The sequence below is a fragment of the Podarcis liolepis genome (assembly GCF_965112155.1).
Source record: "Podarcis liolepis genome assembly, chromosome: 6".
Lineage (NCBI taxonomy): Eukaryota > Metazoa > Chordata > Lepidosauria > Squamata > Lacertidae > Podarcis > Podarcis liolepis.
In genome coordinates this window covers 93725952-93749103 of record NC_139559.1, presented here as the reverse complement: position 1 = coordinate 93749103, position 23152 = coordinate 93725952, and the positions used below count along the sequence as shown (strand labels likewise).

At 45.5% G+C, this 23152-nt stretch overlaps 1 protein-coding gene across 3 annotated transcripts in view; it reads left to right on the top strand.

The window, feature by feature from the left end:
* TNR (tenascin R) overlaps window positions 1–23152 on the top strand; it is a 392290-nt gene that overhangs the window by 301973 nt on the left and 67165 nt on the right. For all 3 annotated transcript variants that reach the window (XM_083507034.1, XM_083507032.1, XM_083507033.1), the window contains one exon: window positions 12710–13268. In XM_083507034.1, the coding sequence (XP_083363160.1) occupies window positions 12770–13268 (499 nt within the window). In that variant the 5' untranslated portion in view covers window positions 12710–12769. The remainder of the gene's footprint in view (window positions 1–12709; window positions 13269–23152) is intronic.

The following is a 23152-nucleotide window of genomic DNA, read 5'->3' as shown; positions in this document are numbered from 1 at the left end:
GGTGCTCTCCATTCTGGCTGGGGCTGATGGGAATTGTAGTCCAGCAACATGGGGTGGGGGCTTCTTTAGTCATCTGAGCACCTTCTGAACCCCAGCCTGCCTCCAGCCCAATCTCAGTCTGTCTTCCTCTGATTGCCCACCTCCAATAAAGCTGTCTGCTCTAAGATTTTGGATTGTTAGGGCCAAGATGATAAGGGACGCAGGTGGTGCTGTGGTCTCAACCACTGAGCCTCTTGGGCTTGCCAATCAGAAGGTTGGCGGCTTGAATCCCTGTGACAGGGTGAGCTCCCGTTGCTCAGTCCCGGCTCCTGTCAACCTAGCAATTCAAAAGCACACCAGAAAGTGCAAGTAGATAAATAGGTACTGCTCCGGCAAGAAGGTAAACGGCATTTCCGTGCACTGCTCTGGTTTCGGTGTTCCATTGCACCAGAAGCGGCTTAGTCATGATGGCCACATGACTCGAAAAAACTGTCTGCAGACAAACGCTGGCTCCCTCAGCCTGTAAAACGAGATGAGTGCCGCAACCCCAGAGTCGTCTGCGACTGGACTTAATTGTCAGGGGTCCTTTACCTTTACCTTTTTAGGGCCAAGATAAATAGGGAGCCAGTGGGCATCCTTGCTTTGTGCCTCTTTGGTTTGCTATGGTATTGGAGTCCATATTGTTAATTCTGCATTTTGCTGAGGCTGGGGAGTAAAATTGTTTGAGGGTTTGTAGGAAGTTGGGGCCAGATTTTATGTTAGTTAATACTGCTAATAGATATTTCTATTCTAAGCAATCAAGGGCTAGGGACATGACTGTCAGTGGGAGTTTGGTCGTTTTGCTGTGTTCTATCAGATTCAATAGTTTCCTAATGGGCTCTGTTATGGTTCGACCAGGGACAAAGCCTGCCTGGTCCAGGGCGATTAGTTTGTGTAGGAGGATTTATAAGCGGTTAGCCAGGATTGATGTGAATATCTTGTAGTCTTGGTTTATCAAAGAGATTGGGCAGTATGATTCTATTTTGAGGCTATCTTGGAGTGGTTTTGGGATAGAGGCTATTTTGTGAGAGGTCCAGGTTTGGGGGATGGGGGCCCCTTTTATGATGTTGTTAAATAGGCAGGTCATGTAAGGCATCAGGGGTTCTTTGAATTTTTTGTAGAATTCTGCTTATAGCCATCTGGGCTTTGGGTGGTTTCAGGTTTTTGAGGACCATATCTATTTCCTCTGGGGTGATAGGGCTGTTCATGAATTCTTGTTCCTCTGCAGTTAAGGTTGGCATGGTCAGCCCTGCTAGGCATCTTCTGATTTCTTGTTCAGGTGGGTTGCAGGAGGTGTAAAGATTGGCATAAAATTCAGCAAATTCTGAGGTTATGTCTTGGATTTGATATCCCGCTTTATCACTACCCTAAGGAGTCTCAAAGCGGCTAACATTCTCCTTTGCCTTCCTCCCCCACAACAAACACTCTGTGAGGTGAGTGGGGCTGAGAGACTTCAGAGAAGTGTGACTGGCCCAAGGTCACCCAGCAGCTGCATGTGGAGGAGCAGAGACGCGAACCCGGTTCCCCAGATTACGAATCTACTGCTCTTAACCACTACACCACACTGGCTCTCCAGTGTCTTTGGTGGAGGATGTTATGTTACCATTTTTATTTTTTTAGTGACAAAGTGTATTCTTCTTTTGAGTGATTTTTTTTCCTGCAGCTGTTTGCTAATAGTCTGGAGTTCTTCCCTCCATATTCATAAAAGCGTTGTTTAGAGTATAGGATGTTAATCATTGTTTTATTGATTTCTAGATAGTCAATTTCCCTTCTTTTTTGTTCTATAAGTTTAAGGAGGGTTTTTTGTTCCTGTTTGTTTGTGCTGTGATTAGAGGGTTGTAATGTCTTGTTCTAAATTGCCAATTTTTGAGGATGTTTGTTTTTTAAGGGATGCCCTCTCCTTTACGCAGGATCCTCTGATGACCGCTTTCATTGTGTCCCAGAAGAGGGTAGTTGTTATGTCACTCACATCATTGTCCTTAAAGAAGTTTTGGAGAGTTTCCAAGAGACTCTTTCTAGCTAGTTGGTTTGTGGTTAGGATGGGGCTGAAGGATGGTGATTGGGTAGTTTGTGCTTCCTCACCTATTTTGAGGGTAGCTAATTTATTTTTCAGACATGTGTTTTCCTCTCGGAGTTGCTCTATTTGTTTTAGTTGCATCTAGTTTTCCTTTTCTAGAGTGGAAATGGTGCCAGTGAAAGTCTCCACTTTGGAGTTCAGGTTGCTGATTACAGTGGTACCTCGGGTTAAGTACTTAATTCGTTCCGGAGGTCCTTAACCTGAAACTGTTCTTAACCTGAAGCACCACTTTAGCTAATGGGGCCTCCTGCTGCTGCCGCGATGCCGGAGCACAATTTCTGTTCTCATCCTGAAGCAAAGTTCTTAACCTGAAGCACTATTTCTGGGTTAGTGGAGTCTGTAACCTGAAGCATATGTAACCTGAAGCGTATGTAACCTGAAGCGTATGTAACCCGAGGTACCACTGTATTGTCTTCAGGGGATTCACTGTGTTCTTCAATAGTTCTGCTAGTCTCAGTTCCATTTCCCTCGGGTCCCTTTTTGTTGTTGGGCAGTTGTCATCATGGGGAGATGTTGAGGCCTCTTTGTCATTCACCATCTCCTTGGTTGGTGCCATCTCAATTGACTTGGTGACCTTGGCTTGGGATGTGCGCTGTGTTATGTTGAAGTGGGGGGGGGGATGTTGTGGTTTGTTGTTTTGGTGGTCATTTCAAGTATTTGAAGTGTTTCATATACCACATGTTCCTGTAAGGTAGGTAGGTTTTACTAGCATCCCCCATAATGTAAATATGGAGCTTAGGGCTCATCCACACTTATCTTTCACCCTATGCTTTCCAGGCACAGGTCCACACTTTCCCTGCCACTTAACCCAGGAAAACCCGCTCTGTACCGCTGAACTGGAGCAACCAGAAATTTGCAGTTCAGAGTGGGTTTTCCTGGCGAAAGCAGTGAGGCAAAAAATAGTGCTCAGACACAGACTTAGAAAGTTCAGACCTGTGCCTAGAAATGAGGAGCAAATATAATTGTGGACGAGCCCTAAATCCTCCAAAATAGTGGGTTTTCTAATGGAGTAACCCTAAATTCTAGGCAGAAGCAGCAGGGCAAAGAAAAGGGCGGGTTGACTGGGGCCAACTCGCAGTAAGGGGTAGATATAAATTCATTTTCTGTTGTGGCACTGCTGAGTGGCCTGAATTTGGCTCTTCTCCAGGCTAATCTGGCTTAGAATCTAGCAACAAGGGTTGGGGGCTAAGATTCCAGCCTAAGGCCCTGTCTAATTACACAAACACGCACACGACTGAAAGACGTTATTTGCATGACTGAGGTACAATTTCCTAACTCACGTCCTTTCCTGGCCACTGTGCAACACCTAATGCAGCTGGTACTGCAAGACAAATCCCTTTCCGCTTACTTTGAAATGTCCCTTGTGGGCAGAGGAAACCTAGGACCCTGGTGCTGTGAATAGAAAGTTCCAGACTGAAGCAATTCTCATTTGGCAGCAAAGACTCTGCAAGAACAAAGAGTGTGGAGCAGAGCTGAGTTGCGCGAGTCCACCGGCTGCATGACAGCCCCAGTTCACCTAATTAGCACTGTATCAAAATGGAGCAGCAGTGGGGAGAGTCCATTATCTGGTGCTTATATATTACCACAGGACATCATTACCTTGGCTGCCGAAGGTTGCCATGATAATTATATTGATAAGGCGGATTGGATTGGCAATGTGGTATAGATCCCCAAAGTATCTGTTTATCAAGTTACTTTATCTTCTCTGTCTAATTTATGTGACTGTTAACTAATGTATATATTGTCAGTGGCCGCTCTATCCCGGCATCTCTTGTTTCTGCAGCACATCTCTCCTTCTGCGCTATTGAATTCTCTCTAGCCTTGCATTGTTTCTCTCTCCCTCTGCCTCTTATCTCTGCCTTTTATCCATCCATCTTTCCATATGCACACCCCTCTCTCACTCTCTCATTTCCTCCGCTGGTCGATCTGTGTTTGCTCTTCCAAAAAAAAAAAAAAAGAGAAAGAAAAAAGTGACTCTTCTGTTCTTATTGAACCAGAGACGCATTCAACTCCTGAGAGAGAGGAGCAAGGGGAATTTCATATTCACACATCTACGCCAAAGTCTATAATCCTCACAATGCGCAAGGCTAGCTTTGAAATGTCTCTGCTGAGCTGGCTAAGAGAGCCACAGTTGCCATCTTGCACCTTACACACCAACATGAAAAGGCAGGCAGGGAAGGGCCAGAGAGCAGGTTGTAACCCTCTCTGCACCACATGGGGCTCCTCAGAAGCAATTGCTGCAAATGAGTCTCTCATGCACTCCCACCTCGGCTGTTGCCTGGGGCCAGGTAAGCAATCCAAGGTCAGTAGGGCTTGTCTGGAGTCTTCAACTACCATGAGAGCAGAGACACTGGTCTGGAGATTCAGGAGAGACTCCTGGGCAAACTGTTCATGCTGCGGGTGCAGGAGTCCCATAATTATGCTCCCCTGTGGTCAGAGAAATCTTGCACATAGAAAAGTGGCTACAATCCTTCTGCTTAGTTTTCTGTTTGTAGGGGAACCATTTATCGCGGGGAGACATTCAACACTGCAGACTGGACTGAAATAATTTCAGGGACACTTTTAGGTTTTAGGCCGGGGTGGCTAACTCCCAGGTCAGGGTCCTGATCCAGCCCCCACCCCAGCAAATTTTAAATCCCACCAAGCCCTCACCAATTATGGCAGCAGCAAAAAGGGAAGAAAACAAGGCCTGGGGGTACACGTCACCCCCTCTCCAGTCTTCAGATCCATCAGTTGGTGAGCAGAGAGAGGACAGTACACATACCTTCCAACATTTATCCGATGAAAATAGGGACACCCCATTCCATAATGATAATTTTACTATTTATACCTCACACATCTTACTGGGTTGCCCCAGTCTCTCTGTGAAGCTTCCAACATTAATAATAATAATAATAATAATAATAATAATAATAATAATAATAATAATAATAATAATAATAATAATATTTTAAAAAACATAATAATAATAAAACATCATAATATTTTTAAAAACATAATAATAATAAAACATAATAAAACATTGAACATTAAAAAACCCCTTCCCTTTACAGGATTGCCTTCAGATGGCTGGGGGGCCAGATAACTCCATACCTTCCAGTGAAAATAGGGACATCCTATCATACCATCCAACATTTCTCCAATGAAAACATTTCTTCTTTAGGGTGTCCTAAGGAAAAGCAGGACATTCTAGGATCAAATCAGAAACCAGGATGGCTTCCCTAAATCAAGGATGTCCCTGGAAAATGGGAACACTTGGAGGGACTGCAGTCCATGCCCTTCCTCAGTTCACCTACAGAGAACATGTTGGGAGGAAGGGTCTGTGGGTGCTTCTGCCCATGTGAGCATCTCCCTCCATCTGCATACAAGAGTGTGGGCCATAGCCCAGTGGCAGAGTTTCTGCTTTGCATGCAGAAAGTCCCAAGTTCCATCCCCAGCAACTCTAGGCAGGACTGAGAAAGAACGGCGCCTGGAATCCTAGAGAGCTACTGGCAGTAAGCCCAGATGAAACTGAGGTAGATGGACTAATGGGCTAACTCAGCACAAGGCACCTTCCTGGTGGCCACACCCACTGGAGGGCTGGCCAAGGGTAAAGAGGACCAGGGCCAAGGAGGGTTAGGCACTCCTTGGTTAGGTCCTTGGTTTCCAGATCTCACAGAAGGCCCCACAGATGCCTTGTGCTCGGTAGCAGCAGTAGCACTGCCATTTTTATTTCTTTCATCGAGAGAAACAGAAGGGGGAAAACAATTGCATGCATTGTGTAAATTAAAAATGGGTTCCATGTTGCAGGTGGTTTGACCCCCTTGTCTTTCCCATTTTTTAAAAAGCAAAAAACTTTATCAGTTCGGACAACCATATACACAGCCCACAGACTACCGTAGCAACTGAGCCACATTGTGATTTGGTAGATTTATCCACAAAACAGCTCCCACTCTCATGGGAAGCTCTCGGGTTTGTAAATATCTGCACTCTGGATGAGAGCCCGTCACTTGCAACCCACGCTGCTCCACTCCCTGAACTGAAATCTGTTTCTCATGCCTCCCATGGAGCAGAGGTGGCAATGGCATCCACAGATGTCACTTCAAGCAGCAGGTATTACTCACCAATTAAGGAGAGAGGCAAAGTACAGCCATAATTTCTAAAGAAATTTAAGATAACTACCCTGCAAGTGCTGAAGACGCCACTGAACAATCGCTCAGCATGTTTTCAGGCAGGTCGTGGGTTTTTGCAAAAGGTAAGAAGCTGGTAAACAGCTGTTTTAATGCAGGAGGCTGTGGGAGAGGAAGATGCTTCATTTCCCATGGGTGCAAGGAACAGAAAATAGTTATGAATTATACAAGGCAATTTCACATGTTACTGCTGTAAAGTGTGTCCTGATATCCGCAGCATCCCTGTTCTGACTCCCTGACTCAATATCAGGTACAAGAACTCAAATCCCAAAGCAGACAGGTGGTAGTGTTGGAATTTTTAAGGATGACAGCAATGTCCCCTCTTCCAAGCCTCAACGCTGATGCTGGTGCTCTACCACAAGCTCAGGCAGGCAGCACTGGGTAAGATCCACTCCACCCAGTTCACCCATCCAAATCATGAACAAGTGAGGATTTACTATGGTGCTGCCTGACTTGGCATTACAAAGCAGTACTGTAAGGCTAGAAGACTGGCTGACAGAAAAACCTAACCCCTGATGGATGGGATGGGGACCAGAGAGGGGGAAGACTCTTAACTATCTAATCCTCACTCACCTCATTACCTTGCCAGTCCTCCTCCCATTGCCATATCTCCCTCTGCCTGTGATCACACTAATAGGAAACCCCAGGTATATGACAAGGGTATTGTTGACTGCGTGTATCCTTTGTACACCAGTTTTTTAAACAATTGTGACCAAATGTCCACAGAAGAGTCATTCTTATTGTGCATATCTTTTCTTTGCAAACATGGGTCTGGGGGATTTGGCTGTGGGAACCTGAGCTGGTGAGAGAGAACTGGATCAGCAAGAGAGGGTCAAAGGGCCTCATCCTGCCAGCCTCTTCTCTTCTGGAAATTGCATCTTCCTGGAAACTGGGTCAATGCTGACAACAGAGGAGGTACAGCATGGACTCATTCCAGGAGAATCTGGGGCTTCTGACTGCTTGTGTCAGAACAGACAAAGATGGGACAGGGAGAGTCAAAACTTAGCTGCAGCTCTCCCCATCCTTGATCATTTTATAGTTTCACGCTTTAAAATACCCAGCCAGTCTGGCTAAGTAGTAAGAACATTGGCCTTTTTGTGTGTAGTTGCAGTTGCTTACCCTTTGTTACTGATGAGTAATTTCTCAATTACACCCCTGTAGATAAAGGACGCCAATGAAAGACAACGTGAAAGTCAATGGGCCTAGAGGCACCTCATTTGCACCAGGCAGAGCTCAGTGTCCACAAATTGATGCTAGATCACCATAAGAAGAATACTCATGTGTAACACCAACTTTATTTGCAGGAAAGCCAGACTTTCCCCTTCATGCTAGGTCCTCTTTCTTCACTTTTGTCCTGTCCCTCTGACTTAGAACATCACCCTCTTCAGCAAGGCTATGGCATAGGAGTCAGTTCCTAGGAGCTGGGTCCCTTCGCCCCACCCCATAAAACATTTGAGGGAGCAAGGCCCCCACAAAAACATTATGGGCATTGCCATTCAAATGGTGTGGGTGCGCCCCATCATGTGATCAATTATGCAGGGGGGCTTACCTGCCCCCCCCCAATATTTTACTCAACCCGGCACCCCTGGGCCATGGCGTACTTGGACAGCAGCTAGCAGAAGTGAAAGACCAAATAAGTTCATGTAGTTGAAAAGCTTGTCATATTTTAAATAAACTTGTACTGTATATCTTTTTTACTCGTTTGGGTTGCTGCTCTGTGCTAGATTCAAAACTGCTCAGTGCTGGATTCAGTTCCTTGTAATTGTTTTCTGCTATAAATTGCTATTTTCTTATAGCCCAGGTTGTAGAGGGCTTCTTTCCTGCTCCCTGAAACACCCTGCCCTTGCTCGGAAGCAATTGATGGATCCCAAAATAAGCATTATAACAATCACTATCTATCTATCTATCCATTCATATATGCATTCCCCACTTCAGCTTATGGTCCCAGGGTGGGTTATAACAGATCAAACTACGTAAAACGATCAAATAACATCTACACCATTGTATAATGCCTCACTTAAAGCACTCACTCCCTGAGTTCAGGTCAGCACTGACACTGGGTGTATTTTCCATCAGGTTGAGACTCTCGTCTTTTGTCCAGCCTTTGAGGAACAGTTGTAGTGACCTATATTTTGGGATGTTGTCCAACAAATATAGGCACAGTGAAATCCCCACAACTTGTGCACAATGCTACTGCGCTGATCAGATTTGGCTATTGTAATGGTTGGGAGTTACTCGTGCGTAAACCTTCCCGTTTGGAAGCTTGGTTGCATAGTTTAAACCGTTTTGACTGCACAGCCCATCTCAGCGTGGCTGCCTCAGTCGCTAGCAGAATCTGTCTGTGGGCGTTTCTTAAACCTTTGCCAGCATAAAAGCTGTTTGACACCCAATCGTCTCCGCCTCTCATTGCGCGGAAGTCTCCTGCGCAGGGAGGGCGTGGGTAGTGGAGGACCAGTGCTCTCCTCACTGACTTCCAAGGAAGAATCCCGGAGCCCTTCCACCTCTTCTGCCATTTGCTCTCCTGGATCCTTGGTGTTACGCTGATTTCCTTCCCCCTCTATCAATCAAGCTACGTCTCCCCCTTGTGCTGGTACCTTCCCCTGCAGAATCGGAGAGCCTCTCCTTCTCCTGTTGCTCTGATGTCAGTTCCCTGACAGCTATGTAGTAGCCAAATCATGACATGGGGAAATAAAGTCAGTTCAGAGTTAGGGATTCTTATATTGCTTTGAATGTGCAAATAATCCCCCCACAAGTGATAGGAGAGTCAAGGGGGGGGGGATCAACCACCATTTTGACCGAGCATGATGTGCCTTCCTGCAGTAAAGTATGGCTAACCATCCTTAGCTTCAAGAAGAGGAAAAACTCATACAAAAGGAGAGGAAATTCAAACATAGTAATTACAGCAAGCTATCAGAACAAAAGCAAATAGCCAGCTCCCACTAAAGCACTATAGCATGAAATTGCTGCAGAAAAACAGTAAATGCAACACCTGTTTCTAAGTTACTTTTCTTTGAAAGAACTGCATTCAGAGTGTACAGAACTCTCCATAAACTACTCTTCCAATGAAAATTAAATGTAAGACAAATTTCCCAGCAGCAGGTAAGCAATAGGCAGTCAAGTTGACCCCTGGGCTGCAGTAAGAATAATAAGACTCCCTTAGCCTAGAGTCACAACTGTCTGTCTGTCGGGCACAGGCTTTCTGCTGTGATTTTTAAGGCAGACGTGTTGGAGTGAAATGTGATCAATGTGCACCTTCCCAGCCCCCCCCCTCCAAAACAGGCCCCTTCAGACTTAAAAAAACACCCTGCAGGTCTAATCTAGCACTGGTGTAACTACACTGAAGAAAAGAGCTCATGCTGCAGGAGGAATTTGGCCCATGAAGTCTGGATTTACCACCCAGAGACTGCAAATCAATACCAAAATGGAAAGTTGCCCAGTTGCAAATAAAGACACTTTACCACATTATTCTGTGTGCCGGTGGGGGGTGGAATGACTTTTAACAAGCAATATCTGTGCGACCTGAACACAAACGTAAATAAACCTAAGATTGTGCAGTGTAGTTTAATGATATTTAATGCACTGGCTGCCGCTGCAGGAGCCCCTCAATCAAACTAGTGCTGTGTTTCTGGGGAATATTACATGGTCTGAGATAATGGCACATTCCTGCCTGGAACAAACAATCACAAGTCACATTTTCATCGCTTCATTATTTTCTTTCATCAGTGATGATTAATATATGCAGAATAGAACCTTACCTACTTGGGTTGTGGGGAGGGAGGAAGAACTCACAGTTGATTATTCCATTAAACTATTGGCCCCCTAAGACTACAAAGTGCCAAGCCCTTTCATAAGGTGCTTGCAGGCCTAAGGAAACTGTCAGAAACCAATAGGGTTGAATCACAGGTTCCTTGAAACAAATAACATTAAGTGGTAATATAGGAAACAGCTCTCAGGACAGAGAGATGGTTTTAATTCCAGATACTTTCTCTTTGTAAACCCCTTTGAGGGTTTGTTGTTTTTTTAAGTCGAGCAGTATAAAATTGTTATGAATTAAATAATACTTTCCCATGACACCATAAGAATTTTTATGATTACTAATTATCAGTACACTGAATATTTGTCGCTGGCCTGTCCATTGTCTCTGCCTCGGGTGACAATGGATTGCGCCTCCGGTACGAATATTAATATTCAGTGTAAGTAACAATCATTGGAGATAGTAATAAAAAAGTAACACGGGGTTCTGGGAAAGTATTATTTATTTTGATTGAGGGCTAAAGAGCGGTTTTCCCTGGGGGAAAGTGGTGGGACAAGATGGAGAAGCCCTTTGTGAGAAATAGACCTTAGATTTCTGCAGCAAGGAAGCCACATTCGGGACTCGTTTCAGCATCTGGCATCCTTGGGCAGTTGGCAGGACCATCCCCTGACCCGTGCCTTGCCCCTTCTCAAAAAAGAACACTGGGCAGCTGGGCCTAACATGTCCTAGAATGCCCTCATCATCACATCGCAAGGGTCCAACAACAGATTCAGCCCACCAGAAGGTGCCCTGCCTAGAGCCCTCTCAAACCGGGAGCCACCCTTCCTACACTTTTCTCCCTGTCAACACACAACCCACCCAAGTCCCTTGCTCTCCTGTAAACATTCACCTGAGGTGGCAGGTGTTTCTGCTGTTGACTTTGAGGCATCGAAGCGCAAAGCTACAGCTTTGCCTCCTTAAGAGCATGCTTGCTCACACGTCTTGGGCTATCATTCGGACAGCCTTGACTTTTAAGTGGCTCCTGGGTCCTGCACATCCTATTCATCACTCTCTGTGGCTCCTGGTTCTTCAGTCTCAGGTCTCTAAGCATCTCTGTGGTCTCAGTGAAAGAGGGTCCTTCAACTTCCTGTACATTAGAGCATTTTGCAGTGGGACCAAAGTAGGGATCCTTATTTTTGTTCCAGCACAATACTGCTAAGTTCTTTATCATGTTCCAGTCTGTGGAGCTATTTCAGTGAGCAAGGAAGGGGAAATGTGTGTCTGCTGCACCTGCCACCTCAAACAGCTGCAGCTTTCTCCAGCAGTAAGTTCAGATACAAGGTACATAATCGTGGTCTGTACAGATGCACCAAAGCGAACTGGAGTAAATTATTGCTCATTGCACCAGCAGTGCTGCTTTAGACACTTCAGAGCATCAGACCAATACCACTGAGTTACTGCTGGAGAACATCAAACTACTGATGTTTGAGAGGGTAAGTGTGAATGCAATTAACTTTACAGGGTTGAATTGTTCTTTTAAGCAGACTGTTTCATTATCAAGGTTACTTATTAGTTTAGCTCTTTTCAGAAGCCATGCCTTCGAAACCTAAGTGCTGCCAACGGAGCAGAACTAAAGTGGGGGGGGGTGAAACCTCCAAGCAATCTGGCAAGACGATCACCTTAATCTAGAGCTGTTCAGAAATCTCTCCTCTAATTTAGTGAAAGCTTTCTTCACCTGTTCCTTTTTTTCTGCCTCATTTTCATATAATATCAGGGGGTGTAGAGTTGAACTCGCTTTATCACTGAGATGCAACTGTGGGTGTTCATTTTCCCATTAAACCTTTCTCCTACGCTCTGTAACCTCCCCAGCTGGCTGCACTTACAGATCAGAAAAAGCCCCATAGGAAGAGCTATCTCATGACGTCTTCCTCTAGGCTTTAATTGAGGCATTGGAGGCCAGGGAGGGTGGCTGCCGCCTGGGCCCCTGATTTTGTTGTTAAGGGAAGTCTTTCCTGTTAAAAAAATGTCTATTTGTGCAGTGATACGTTTTTAAAAGTAAAAAAAAAAAAACTTCACTTAAGACATACACAAGTGAGTAATTCATAAAATCACAGAATTACAGAGTTGTAGAGTTGGAAAAGAACTTTAGGGTCATCTAGTCGAACTCCCTGAAATGCAGGAATCTCAGTTAAAGCATCCATCCTCCCTTTGCCCTCAGAGATGTCATCATATGGGTAAAGCTAATTAGCTGCATGGTGCTGTGACATCAGTGTGTGGCCTATGTGTTCCCTGAGAACATATCATACAATCCTATATTTTCTGCTCAGAAGGAGATCTCATTTAATTCATGGGGCTTACTCCTAGGAAAGTGAGGATAACATTGTTTTCTTAAGACTGTAAAGCACTTTGCAAGCACTTAGAGGTATACTAATTGTCAGCAATAATAGTTGTAACTGTTGCCCTTCACTTTTCCTAATTGTGGATTGTAACTGAATTGAAAATTGATGGGTTTTGTTCATTTTTGCTTGGTTCTTCCCAATCAACCTTCTCTCTCTCTCTCTCTCTCTCACACACACACACACACTCCTATGCTTGCATGCATAGATGTTTCTACTGTCTGTGCAAAGGATTTCAGCCTCAAATCTATCATATCTTCTTAGGAGCTACTCCCAACACTGGTCTCATAAATTCCCCTCATGTGCTTTGTTTCAGGTTCCACTAGAACCCTGCCTTCCAGCGCTGGGACAGAAGCTTCTTGCCCTCCCTAAGAAAATGGGGGCTGATGGTGAACATGCAGTTCTAAGGAACATTCTAGTCAGTCTCAACTTAATGCTGCTAGGGTCCATCTTCAGACCTTTCGAGTGCCGCCTGGAAGTGATGACAGAGAGAATCAAGAGACAGGTGACTGACGCTGAAGGGGGCTTTACCAACTACACGGCACCTATCAAAGACCAGCCCATGGTCTTCAGCCATATATACAACATAAATGTGCCTCTGGACAGCCTCTGCGCAACATCCCTAGAGGCTTCCTCTGACCCAGAGGTGAGTTCAGAAGATGACCGGATGACGGAATACACCGAACAGACCTCAGACAGTGAGAGCCAGGTCACCTTCACCCACAGGATAAACCTCCCCAAACAGACTTGCAAGTGTACCGCCTCCTCCCGGGACATACAAGAGCTCCTGAGCAGGATTGAGATGCTGGAGAGGGAGGTCTCCATGCTTCGTGACCAATGCAACTCCAATTGCTGTCAAGAAAATGCAGCCACAGGTAGTAACTGATGCCGTGGGGTCTTGATGAAAGCTAAGAAAATTCAAATAAAAAAAGAATGAATTTATGAGTCACTTGCTTAGTGTTTCTCAAACTTGGGTCCCCAGCTGTTGTTCGACTACAACTCTCAACATCCCATCTGGGGTAATGGGAGTTGTAGTCCAACAACAGCTGGAATCCTAAGCACTGCTTGGGTAGGCAGAATTCTGCATTGTGCTTTCAGATTTCCAGGAAGGTCGTCAAGCTTTGCAGACCTGGAATTTGCTCTAGTTTTAACCCTAACTCGCAACATTAGATTCACTTTCATTTTTAAAAAAACCACAGGTATATATCTTTCTCTCCTTCTCTTCCTTTTTCTACACCTCTCTCTCTTTCCGCAGCACCCTAAACAAAACACAACAACAAGTATGTGCCCCCTAGCCACCCAGTTAAAGGTATGCCTAGTGACATGCCATGGACAAAATAAATTAATTAATCATATGGAAAGGTCAAAATTGGTGGACCCTCATTATCCATTTGGGCAGGATGTGTGCCCAACTGGCAGGTTGCTGTGCCCCCCCTTTCAGGTATATACCACACCTTGCTGGCTTTGGAAGGTCAGTCCCAAGATCAGCTTTCAGCCACTGGGTATTTAGTTGATTTAGGGGGAAGATACCTGAATGTGCTTAGGCATGACTCTTAGGTGGGGGGTTCCCAGAGTGTGGTTCATGGACCACCTGTGGTCCACAAGCTTCATTCATACAGCCTACAGCATGGCTGTGGATTTGTAGTTGAAGTCGGGAGATAGCACATCTATTGCATTAACTATTCATATAGATTTTTTGAATTGGATTTTATTGCTTCTTCTATTTCTTGCATTGGATTTTATTGTATTATGATTTGAATTCTATGGAATTCAGATTGTAATGCAATGCAATGCAATGTATTTAATTTAAAAAGCAATAAAAATACAATTAAAATGATAGAGCACCTGGCATAGCACATCACGATTACTATAACCAGCCAAAATAATAATAATCATTAAGTGGTCCACCAAGACCCTCAGCAGTTTTCAAGTGGTCTGGGGTGGAGAAGTTTGGGGACCACTGTGCTAGGCCACACTTCGTGCCCACCAAACACACTAGTGAAATGACTAACTAGAAGCTAAAGCTTGTTGATAGTGGTGAGACAGAAGCAGAGGGACAATTCTGGCTATTGGGCTGTCCAGGAGGTGCTGAAGAATGAAAATGCATGCATGAGAATGTCTACTCTTATCTGGGAGGCTTGAAAGCATCCTCCTCCATGGACAATGCTTCAGACATGATGGAGAAGTTGAGGGACCAGGTAACCTGAACGCTTTGTGCTTTCTCCCTGCATATATCCATCACAATTGAAGCAGAGCTTTTACATCTCTCCTAGATGAGAAATGTCCAAGGTGAGCCCATGTTGGGAGCTCATTTCCCTGCTAAGGGAGATGCTAAAGTTCTGTTCTGGATGAGATGAAGAAGTGCAGAAGCAGTAATCAGTGGAGTGCACATCCAGGACTGAGTGTGAGAATCTCTACACATTCATCTGCCAAACAGAAGTTTACATATTTATTATATCCTTTATCAAGTTTGTAACCAAACCTGTGTTCAAAGAACTCAGGATGGCAAGCATGAGGCGTTGTCCCATGTTGCCTGCATAACTTCCCTGCGAGGTGGGTTAGGCAGTGAAATAATGATTTGCCCAGCTAGCTTCATGGCTTAATGAATATTTGGAGTCAAGTGAAAATCCCCCCCTCCCCAAGTAACAAAAACACACGGAAGCATTGAATATGAGGAGGACTATGACAAAAGTTGATGAGGTGTCAAAATTCTCCAAAAGATTCATTGGGGGCCACAATATCAATGGTAGCATTTCATTTAATCCCCACATCTATTGCCCAATTAAAAACACACACAAGTTTTCTGGCAGCCCAGATTGCATGCACCAGTTTGAGCTGAGAGTTCTCAAGCAATAATTTTGAGCTCAGCCTTAGTCTGAACCCAAGCTTAGCTTGGCATGCGCACACGGCTTCTTGAGTTAGGGAGGCCCGGGAGATAAAGGTTCCGGGAAAGGTTTGAACTGTTGAGAAACACTACCCTAGAGAGACTTCGACATCTTGAGGAAGTCTCTCCCTTGTTGTCAGACAGCCAATCAAAACCAGAATGTAGAGACTTAATGTTAATAAAAACATTTTTAAAAACCCAGAGTGTGGAAGCAGTAAAGCTCAGCAAGACATATTGCTTTATCTTGAGCAGCCTGAAATAAAACTGTGAGGCAACAGTTTGCAAAAACCATCTTGTAGCTGAAAGCAGTATGGTTTCTACTGAGCCTGCTTTCTACTGAGTGGAGGTGACTTCAGCTGATGGTCTACCCTGTTCCAGCCTACATTTGTCTCACTGCAGCACTGCTTCCCTTTGTCTCACTAGCTGTAAATTACATTATTCCATTCATATTAATTCATAAGAAACAGAATGGGAGGTGGGAGGTGGGGGAGTGGGGGAGTGGTAATCAGTCATGTATCACTTGCAGACTGAAAGCAAGAACAGCAGCAAATACAGATTGTATTCACTTGATTGATCCCCATTCCAGACATGGGCCAAATAAGCCAAAAGTGGCCATTGGCAAGCCTGTTTCTGTTTTCACTGGTCTTCTTCAATATCTCTGGTGGCTTCAAGCCTGTTTTGGGCACGGATTGGCTGCGCAATTTAGTTCCCCACTACCTGTGGGTGTGGTTTGTGGGAGTGAGGCCAAATTGTGGGCCTTGTGGACCCAATTGGTGCTCAGGCCAGGCCAAAATGGACCTGTGGGTGGGAGGTTTCCCACCCCTGCAATATATCAAATAATACAGTGCTTTCTATCTTCTGAAGCTGCAATCCTGCATCCAATTGCATATGCATAAGTCCCTTAGCATACACATGGCTGTTAGCAACTGTAAAAAAACCAACATAAATAAATCAGAAGTGTGTGCATGCACACACAGTTAAAACACCTGGGAGAGTATCTTTAGCAGTCAGAAACCATCAACAAAAACATTTATAATGAAAGCACTGGTTTTCATCTGAATAACAAAGCACAAAGCTTTGTGGAGCTCACTTGTATACCTTCAGGTTTAGTCTTCCAAAAGACACGGTTCAGTTGGTCATCTCTAGAAGTCTGTTCTTCAAAACTAAAGAAACAGCAGGCTATTGTAATAAGGCGGTTTTCAAAGGGGTTTGTTGGTATAATGAATCTCAGTCCCAAAAGAGAGAAGCAGAGTACAGAAAATGCTTTACACCTGAGGGAATATTGTAAAAGAGAGAGGCGTTTTTGAAAGAGTTTCTGCCTGCCTCCTTGACATTGTGTACACATCCAGCAGGGAGAGCCATGGAAAAAATACTAAAATTAATCCTTGCTTCCAAATATGTGGGAGTTCCTAAACCTGGCAGCCTCATTTACAAACATCACCATTGCGGATCAGTCCCCAAATTGCAGGGGAGAAGGGAACCCATTTGCCTGCAAACACGACAGCATTTGCTACTGCATGTTTTGTAAAAGAGCATTGTAGGAGACTAAAACATAGGATGAAAAGCACTTGGCAAATAGGAGCACTCATCTCAAAATAGCTACTAGCCCAGGTTTCATTTCTCTGCCGGTGTCCCCCAAAATTATTTCTCTCTATGCAGCATCTCACAAAAGACTTCAATTCCTGCTGACACCAAAGACAGAGCCAAAATTTGACACCTGAGGCAGGCACCTCACTCTGCAAACACACAAACCACTACACACACACAACAATGGCTCCTCACACCACCTCACTTAATCCTTTTCACAGCAAGCAGGCCCCACATGTGGCAAGTTAATGAATTCTGCTGTCTTGACCAAGCACAGCATTGCCTTTAAGAAGGACCTTTAAGAAGGACCATCACAAGAGCTGCCAGGCCTCCACACCTGACCGGCTTTCAGGGGAAATCTTAGCATAAAGGGACCCTGCAGGTTGTCTTCTGCTCAGCTTAATAAAAGCTCTTGCTGTTACTTCATTCGCATATGCATTGTGCCAAGCTCCTGCGGATGCAGGTTCTGTTTCCTGGCTGCAACAGGGAGAGCACTAGGCCACCATCACGGCTTGCCTCCCAGCCTTCTCCGCCTGGGTCTCAAAGTCTGAGGCTCCAGAGACCTAGCAACATTAAATTCATCAACTTAGTATTGTTTTTGTTTGAATGTTTGAATACAGGCTGCTGGGAGCGAGTCACCAGAGGCAAAGTGGCGATGCCTGCCCTGCCCTTTGCCTAATATTGAGGCTGAACTTGATAGAGACACAAACACAAGGCAGGGTCTGCTAGTAGCTTCACCCTCCTTGAGTCTCCTGTTTGATTTCTGGGCAGTGTGCAAAGGAACCAGAAAACTCCATTTCGCCACAGAGATCTGGAGGATAATAAAGTCTGAGATAATTAAGGGAGAAGATGCCCAAGAGTTGCACTTCCCAGATCAAATCAGAGCCCTTTGCAAGACAGCGCAACTGACATGTCAGCTAATTAAAATTTCAGCTGCAAACCCTGAGCAGCTAGATCAGATCATAACTTAATCAGATTCACACCCCAAAGGAGCAGGTTCACAGTTTGGGGGTGCTTTGGATCCAACTCTGTCACTTGAGTGGCTAGAAGAGCCTTCAGGGGTGGAGCCTGGTAATATGCTGTCCTTGCAAGGCCATTTGATGCCCTCCCTGCAGCCCTCACGTCTCCCTTGGGGAAGGAGGTGCAAGGCTCTGGCAGGGTCCTAGAGCCCTCATGCCTCCTCCTCAAAGCCAGGCAAGTGCTTACTGGGCACTCTTCTTGGCAGTCTGCACCGCTCTCACTGCCCTAAATCTGCCTCTGGTGCCTTTTGCCACCTGCAGCTGGTTCAACAGCTACAGCCATTCCTGGACTGGGAAGCACATTAGTTCATGCGCTGTTTGCTTCCAAACTGGATTACTCAATGTGCGACTTCCCTCACACTTGATCTGCAGTTCGTGAGGAGCAGCCCAATTGCCAACAGGAGTGAGGCCTTGTCAACATTTAACACATGTGCTCAGAGGTCCGCACTGATTTGCTACCAGGCCAGGTTCAAGGTGTTCCTATTAGCATAGGAAGGGATGCAGGTGGCGCTGTGGGTTAAACCACAGAGCCTAGGGCTTGCCGATAAGAAGGTCGGTGGTTCAAATCCCCACGACAGGGTGAGCTCCCGTTGCTCAGTCCCGGCTCCTGCCCACCTAGCAGTTCGAAAGCATGTCAAAGTGCAAATAGATAATTAGGTACTGCTCCAGCGGGAAGGTAAACGGCATTTCCATGCACTGCTCTGGTTCACCAGAAGTGCTTAGTCATCCTGGCCACATGACCCAGAAGCTGTACACTGGCTCCCTTGGCCAATAAAGCGAGATGAGCGCCGCAACCCCAGAGAGAACTAATAGTCAAGGGTCCCTATACCTATTAGCATAGGAAGCCCTTAACCACTTGGGACCAGTTGACTTGCGAGATCGCCTTATCCCACACAGGCCCACTTAACTGCTCCGATCGGTGGAATTGGCATGACTACACAGTGGCGTAGCATGTGCTACCACTGCCTGGGGCATATGCACATTGGGGCACGCCCAGGCAGGGGTGGGCATGGAGGGAGCCTGCTGTGGCTACACCAGCCTAGCCTAGCCCAGTCCTAGCTGCCAAAACAGCTCCTTCAAATCAGTCCAATTGGAGAGGCGCCCTCACATACACACCCCGGCAGCCCTGCGCAGCTTTGCAAGGCTGGCGTCAGACTGTTGGATCCCAGCCTCGTGAAACGGCACCGGGGCGGGGGGCGCACTCGCACACCAGAACCCAGCCAAGGAGAGGGGCAGCAATGCTGCTGCAGCCTCTCCTCTGCTTCCACCCCCAGGTCACGCCCTCTTCCTCCCTCCTTGGTGGGTGGGGGTGGGGTAACCGTGGTGCCCTCCCACTTCCCGCCTATTGAAATCCAGCAGCTGCCTTCACTGTACCCTTTTCAGCACCTGCTAAAACATCATTGTTTAGACAAGTCTACCCAGATGATGCAAGGTCATTTTAATCTGTTTTAGAATTTTAACTTTTGTATGTTTTAAAATAGGGTTGTAATTGTTCTTTATTTTCTTGTTTTCTCCTTTTGCAAACCACTTTGAGGGGGGTTTTGGGGGGGTTATAATCAAGTGGTGTACAGATGTTATGAAATAAATAATAAGTAGATAAGTAACTTCTTGCAAGATCTTGGCTCTGTTTGAAGCCAATGAAGAAGAATATCATAGCGCCTGAAATGTTAAGGGTAGTCAAAGGAGATCAGATTCCATGAGGAGATCCCTTCTGCTTTATTTTTAGTTCAAAGTGACTGCATCAGAGGGGAGTGGATTAATTTGGGGAAGCTATGTTTGGGAGAAAGGGACACAGGTGGCACTGTGAGTTAAACCACAGAGCCTAGGGCTTGCCGATCAGAAGGTCAGCGATTCGAATCCCCGCGACGGGGTGAGCTCCTGTTGCTCGGTCCCTGCTCCTGCCAACCTAGCAGTTCGAAAACACGTCAAAGTGCAAGCAGATAAATAGGTACTGCTCTGGCGGGAAGGTAAACGGCATTTCCGTGCGCTGCTCTGGTTCGCCAGAAGTGGCTTAGTCATGCCGGCCACATGACCTGGAAGCTGTACGCCAGCTCCCTCGGCCAATAAAGCGAGATGAGCGCCACAACCCCAGAGTCGGTCACGACTGGACCTAATGGTCAGGGGTCCCTTTACCTTTACCTTTTCTGTTTGGGAGAGGGAGCGCTTAACGCTCTGCCTGCCTATCTGAATGCCTCTCTGCTTTCTCTGCCCATCTGAATGACACAGCTCACCCACCACTGCCCACCCAGGAGAAAACGCACAAGTACCACTGGTCTTCTCCCACAGAGCAAATAGCTTTTTAATTTTTATCAGGCTTTTTAATCCTCTGCTGTTTGCTTTTATGCTGCTTTGTATTTGTTTTATGTCTACTGGCTGCTTTTATGCCACTCTTTTGACTTGTGTTGCTTTAATATTTTGTTTTAATTTGCTTTTATTGTAATTTTAGATGCTTCATAAGCTGCCCTGGAAGCTCCCTGTGGGGTAGGGTATAAATCTCTAAAAACAAGGAAGCGCAGAGAAAGGAGGAGAAGGAAGAGGGCAGGCCTCTCCTCTGGCGGCACCACTTTCCCAGTCGCACCCAAAGGGGCTTCCAGAACAGCTGTCAACTTTTATTTTTTAAAGTGTGCATAGATCTTCCTGTGTCCTAAAAGGATGCTGTAAAGACTTTGAATTTTGATTGCTATGCACCTTTATGAAAATAAGTGTAAATATTAATATCGTCAGGCAGGCTTGGGCTTCAGTTTCATCATGGGTCAAGCAGCAGTGGCTACTTCAGGAGAAAGCAGCCCCAATTTCCCACAGGATTTTCAAACACTGGTAGGTACAAAAACCCTTGAGGCAAACAGCTTGGAAGGGCTTTTAGAAGCATTGTCAAAAGGGGCTATCCATTATCATTATCATCATCATCATTGCCTCTAATAGCGAGCTTAGCTCACTGAGTGCCTCCTGTTTTTGAGGGGAGATGAGGCCAGACACAAAAAGGCAGAGGTTTTTCTACATTATCAGGGGACTCCCTAGGTACACAGTTGTATCCAAGCATGATATTCAACTAAGTTTTACTCCGAGTAGACCCACTGTAATATGCATGACTAAGTTAGCCACATTAATTTAAATGGCTCTACTCTCTGTAGAACAGAGTCTAATGCCAACCCCTTTAAATTACTGTTCATTCATTTATTTTTAATCTCACATACAGTAGTCTAGTAAGGATCTGCAGGCGTCCAGGACTTACAGACTGTTGGGGGTGGTTGAGCCTATAAAGATAGGGAAACCTTTAAAAACTCCCCACATAGTACAGCAGCATATTCCTGCATTGCAGAGAGTTTGGACCAGGTGGTCTTCAGGGCACTGGCGGAGGAAGGGGGTGCAGTAGGTGTGGTCTGCCCTGGGTGTCATGCTTGAGGGGGGTGACATAACCGCAGCGCCCCCTGGGAAGCTCACTGCGAGCAGCTAGCCCCGTCCCCCGGCCAGCTAGCTCCGCCCCCACGGGTGACTAGCTCCACCCCCAGGTGTGCAGCATGTGTGCCGTTCCGGGTGCCACAGCAGCTAGTTCTGCCTCTGCCTTGCAACTCTACCATTCTATGATCCTATGGTTCCATTGCCTGGAGATGGAATTTTGAGGTGCCTTTGCTGTAGGAGAGCAATGATGAGAAGCCCACTCCAGCCTCATCACAGTTTTGTTCAAATCCTGGATTACTCTGTGTTCACTTCTGCTTGTGGTGGTGGGGGAGAGAGGGGGAGAAAGAAAGAGAAAGAGAAAAAGAGAGAGACAATCTGCAATCCTATACACATCTTCCCAGGAGTAAGCCTCATTTAGCTCAATTGGATTTACATCTCAGAAGACCTGTATAGGATTGCACCCAAAATCTGAACCCTCTAGCTCTACATAGCATGGTAGAGGCCTCTTCTGAAATCCCCTCCTCCTGAGATGATACCTGAGCAGCATTGCAAGGCTCCTCTCACAGGACAGGGATATGCTGCAACATTTTGTTGATCTCCCACTAGTTCCCTTAATTCTGAATTTGAGCATCCCTGGTACTATCTGTGTGAAATGGGGCGCACAAAAATAAGGTAGTGGCTTATACACATGCCAGGCACTCATGGTCCCTGGTCTGGAACAAGTATCATAGTATTAAAAACAATTAACCCCCCCCCCCACACACACACACAAACCCAGTCCAATAAGGACCTGTGAGCTTTCAAGACCTAGGAGATAATGGGTAATTGAAACAAGGAATCTTAAGAGTGAAAGTTGAGGCGGAGAAAGAGGAAACTGATGTAACAGTAACAGTAATACCTTGGAGATGGGGGTTGTGTGTGAGGCTCATGCCATAAACTTCTCATCCCTGTTTTCCCTCTAGGGTGCTTGCACATGGCAGCTTATTGGGAACTGGGTGCTGCTTATATATGTAAGTTTTGCCCAACATGCACACATCATTCTCATCAAAATGCCACCCCCTTGCATAATAATTTCTCATTTCATCCGGATTTACAGTTTCTGTGGAAAATCCAATAAGTAATAAAGTACCTGCGGAAACAGTAAATCCAGATTAATATGTGGGGTGGGGAGGATATGGGGTGGCATTTTGATGAGGATGACATTGTATGGATGCTGTGAAAAAAATCTGGCTGTGTGAGCAGCACTGAGATTAAAATAACCTGCCATGTGGAAGCATCCTCCGTACCATTTCGAAAGTCAGCCTCCTGCCCTGTTTGGTCTTAGGCTTATAAATAAAGATGAGAAGGGGTAGCCATTCCTTTCCTTCATTCAGAGACACCTATGCTGCTCACCAAAAGCCACAGAGAACAGTTCTTCATGGCATTTTCAGTGGGGGTGGAAGGCCAGGGGAGAAGCGGCAGTGGAGACCCAGGGGTCAAGCCTGAATTGGATTTTGGCATTTGTTCCACCTTTACCTGCAGACGTCTGACAGCCCTTGATCCCACCCCTCATATATCAACAATCCTATTTTTCCGAAGGCTGGTGATGCCTTTTTAAATAATAATAATAATAATAATAATAATAATAATAATAATAATATTGGTGTGCTCTGTGCACTAACTTACCTTTTACACACACATATCCAGGTATTAAATGTTGCCAGATGCACAAATTTAAACAACCCGATTGTAACATAACCAGAATTTCCATTGTGAAATTAGAGATTCTACTAAAAAATCTTTTTTTAAAAAGTATTAAAAGAGATGGGCCAGTGCATACATTCAGACTGAGAAATGAATGCAGAGCTAGCTATTTCCCTTTAAGCAGGTA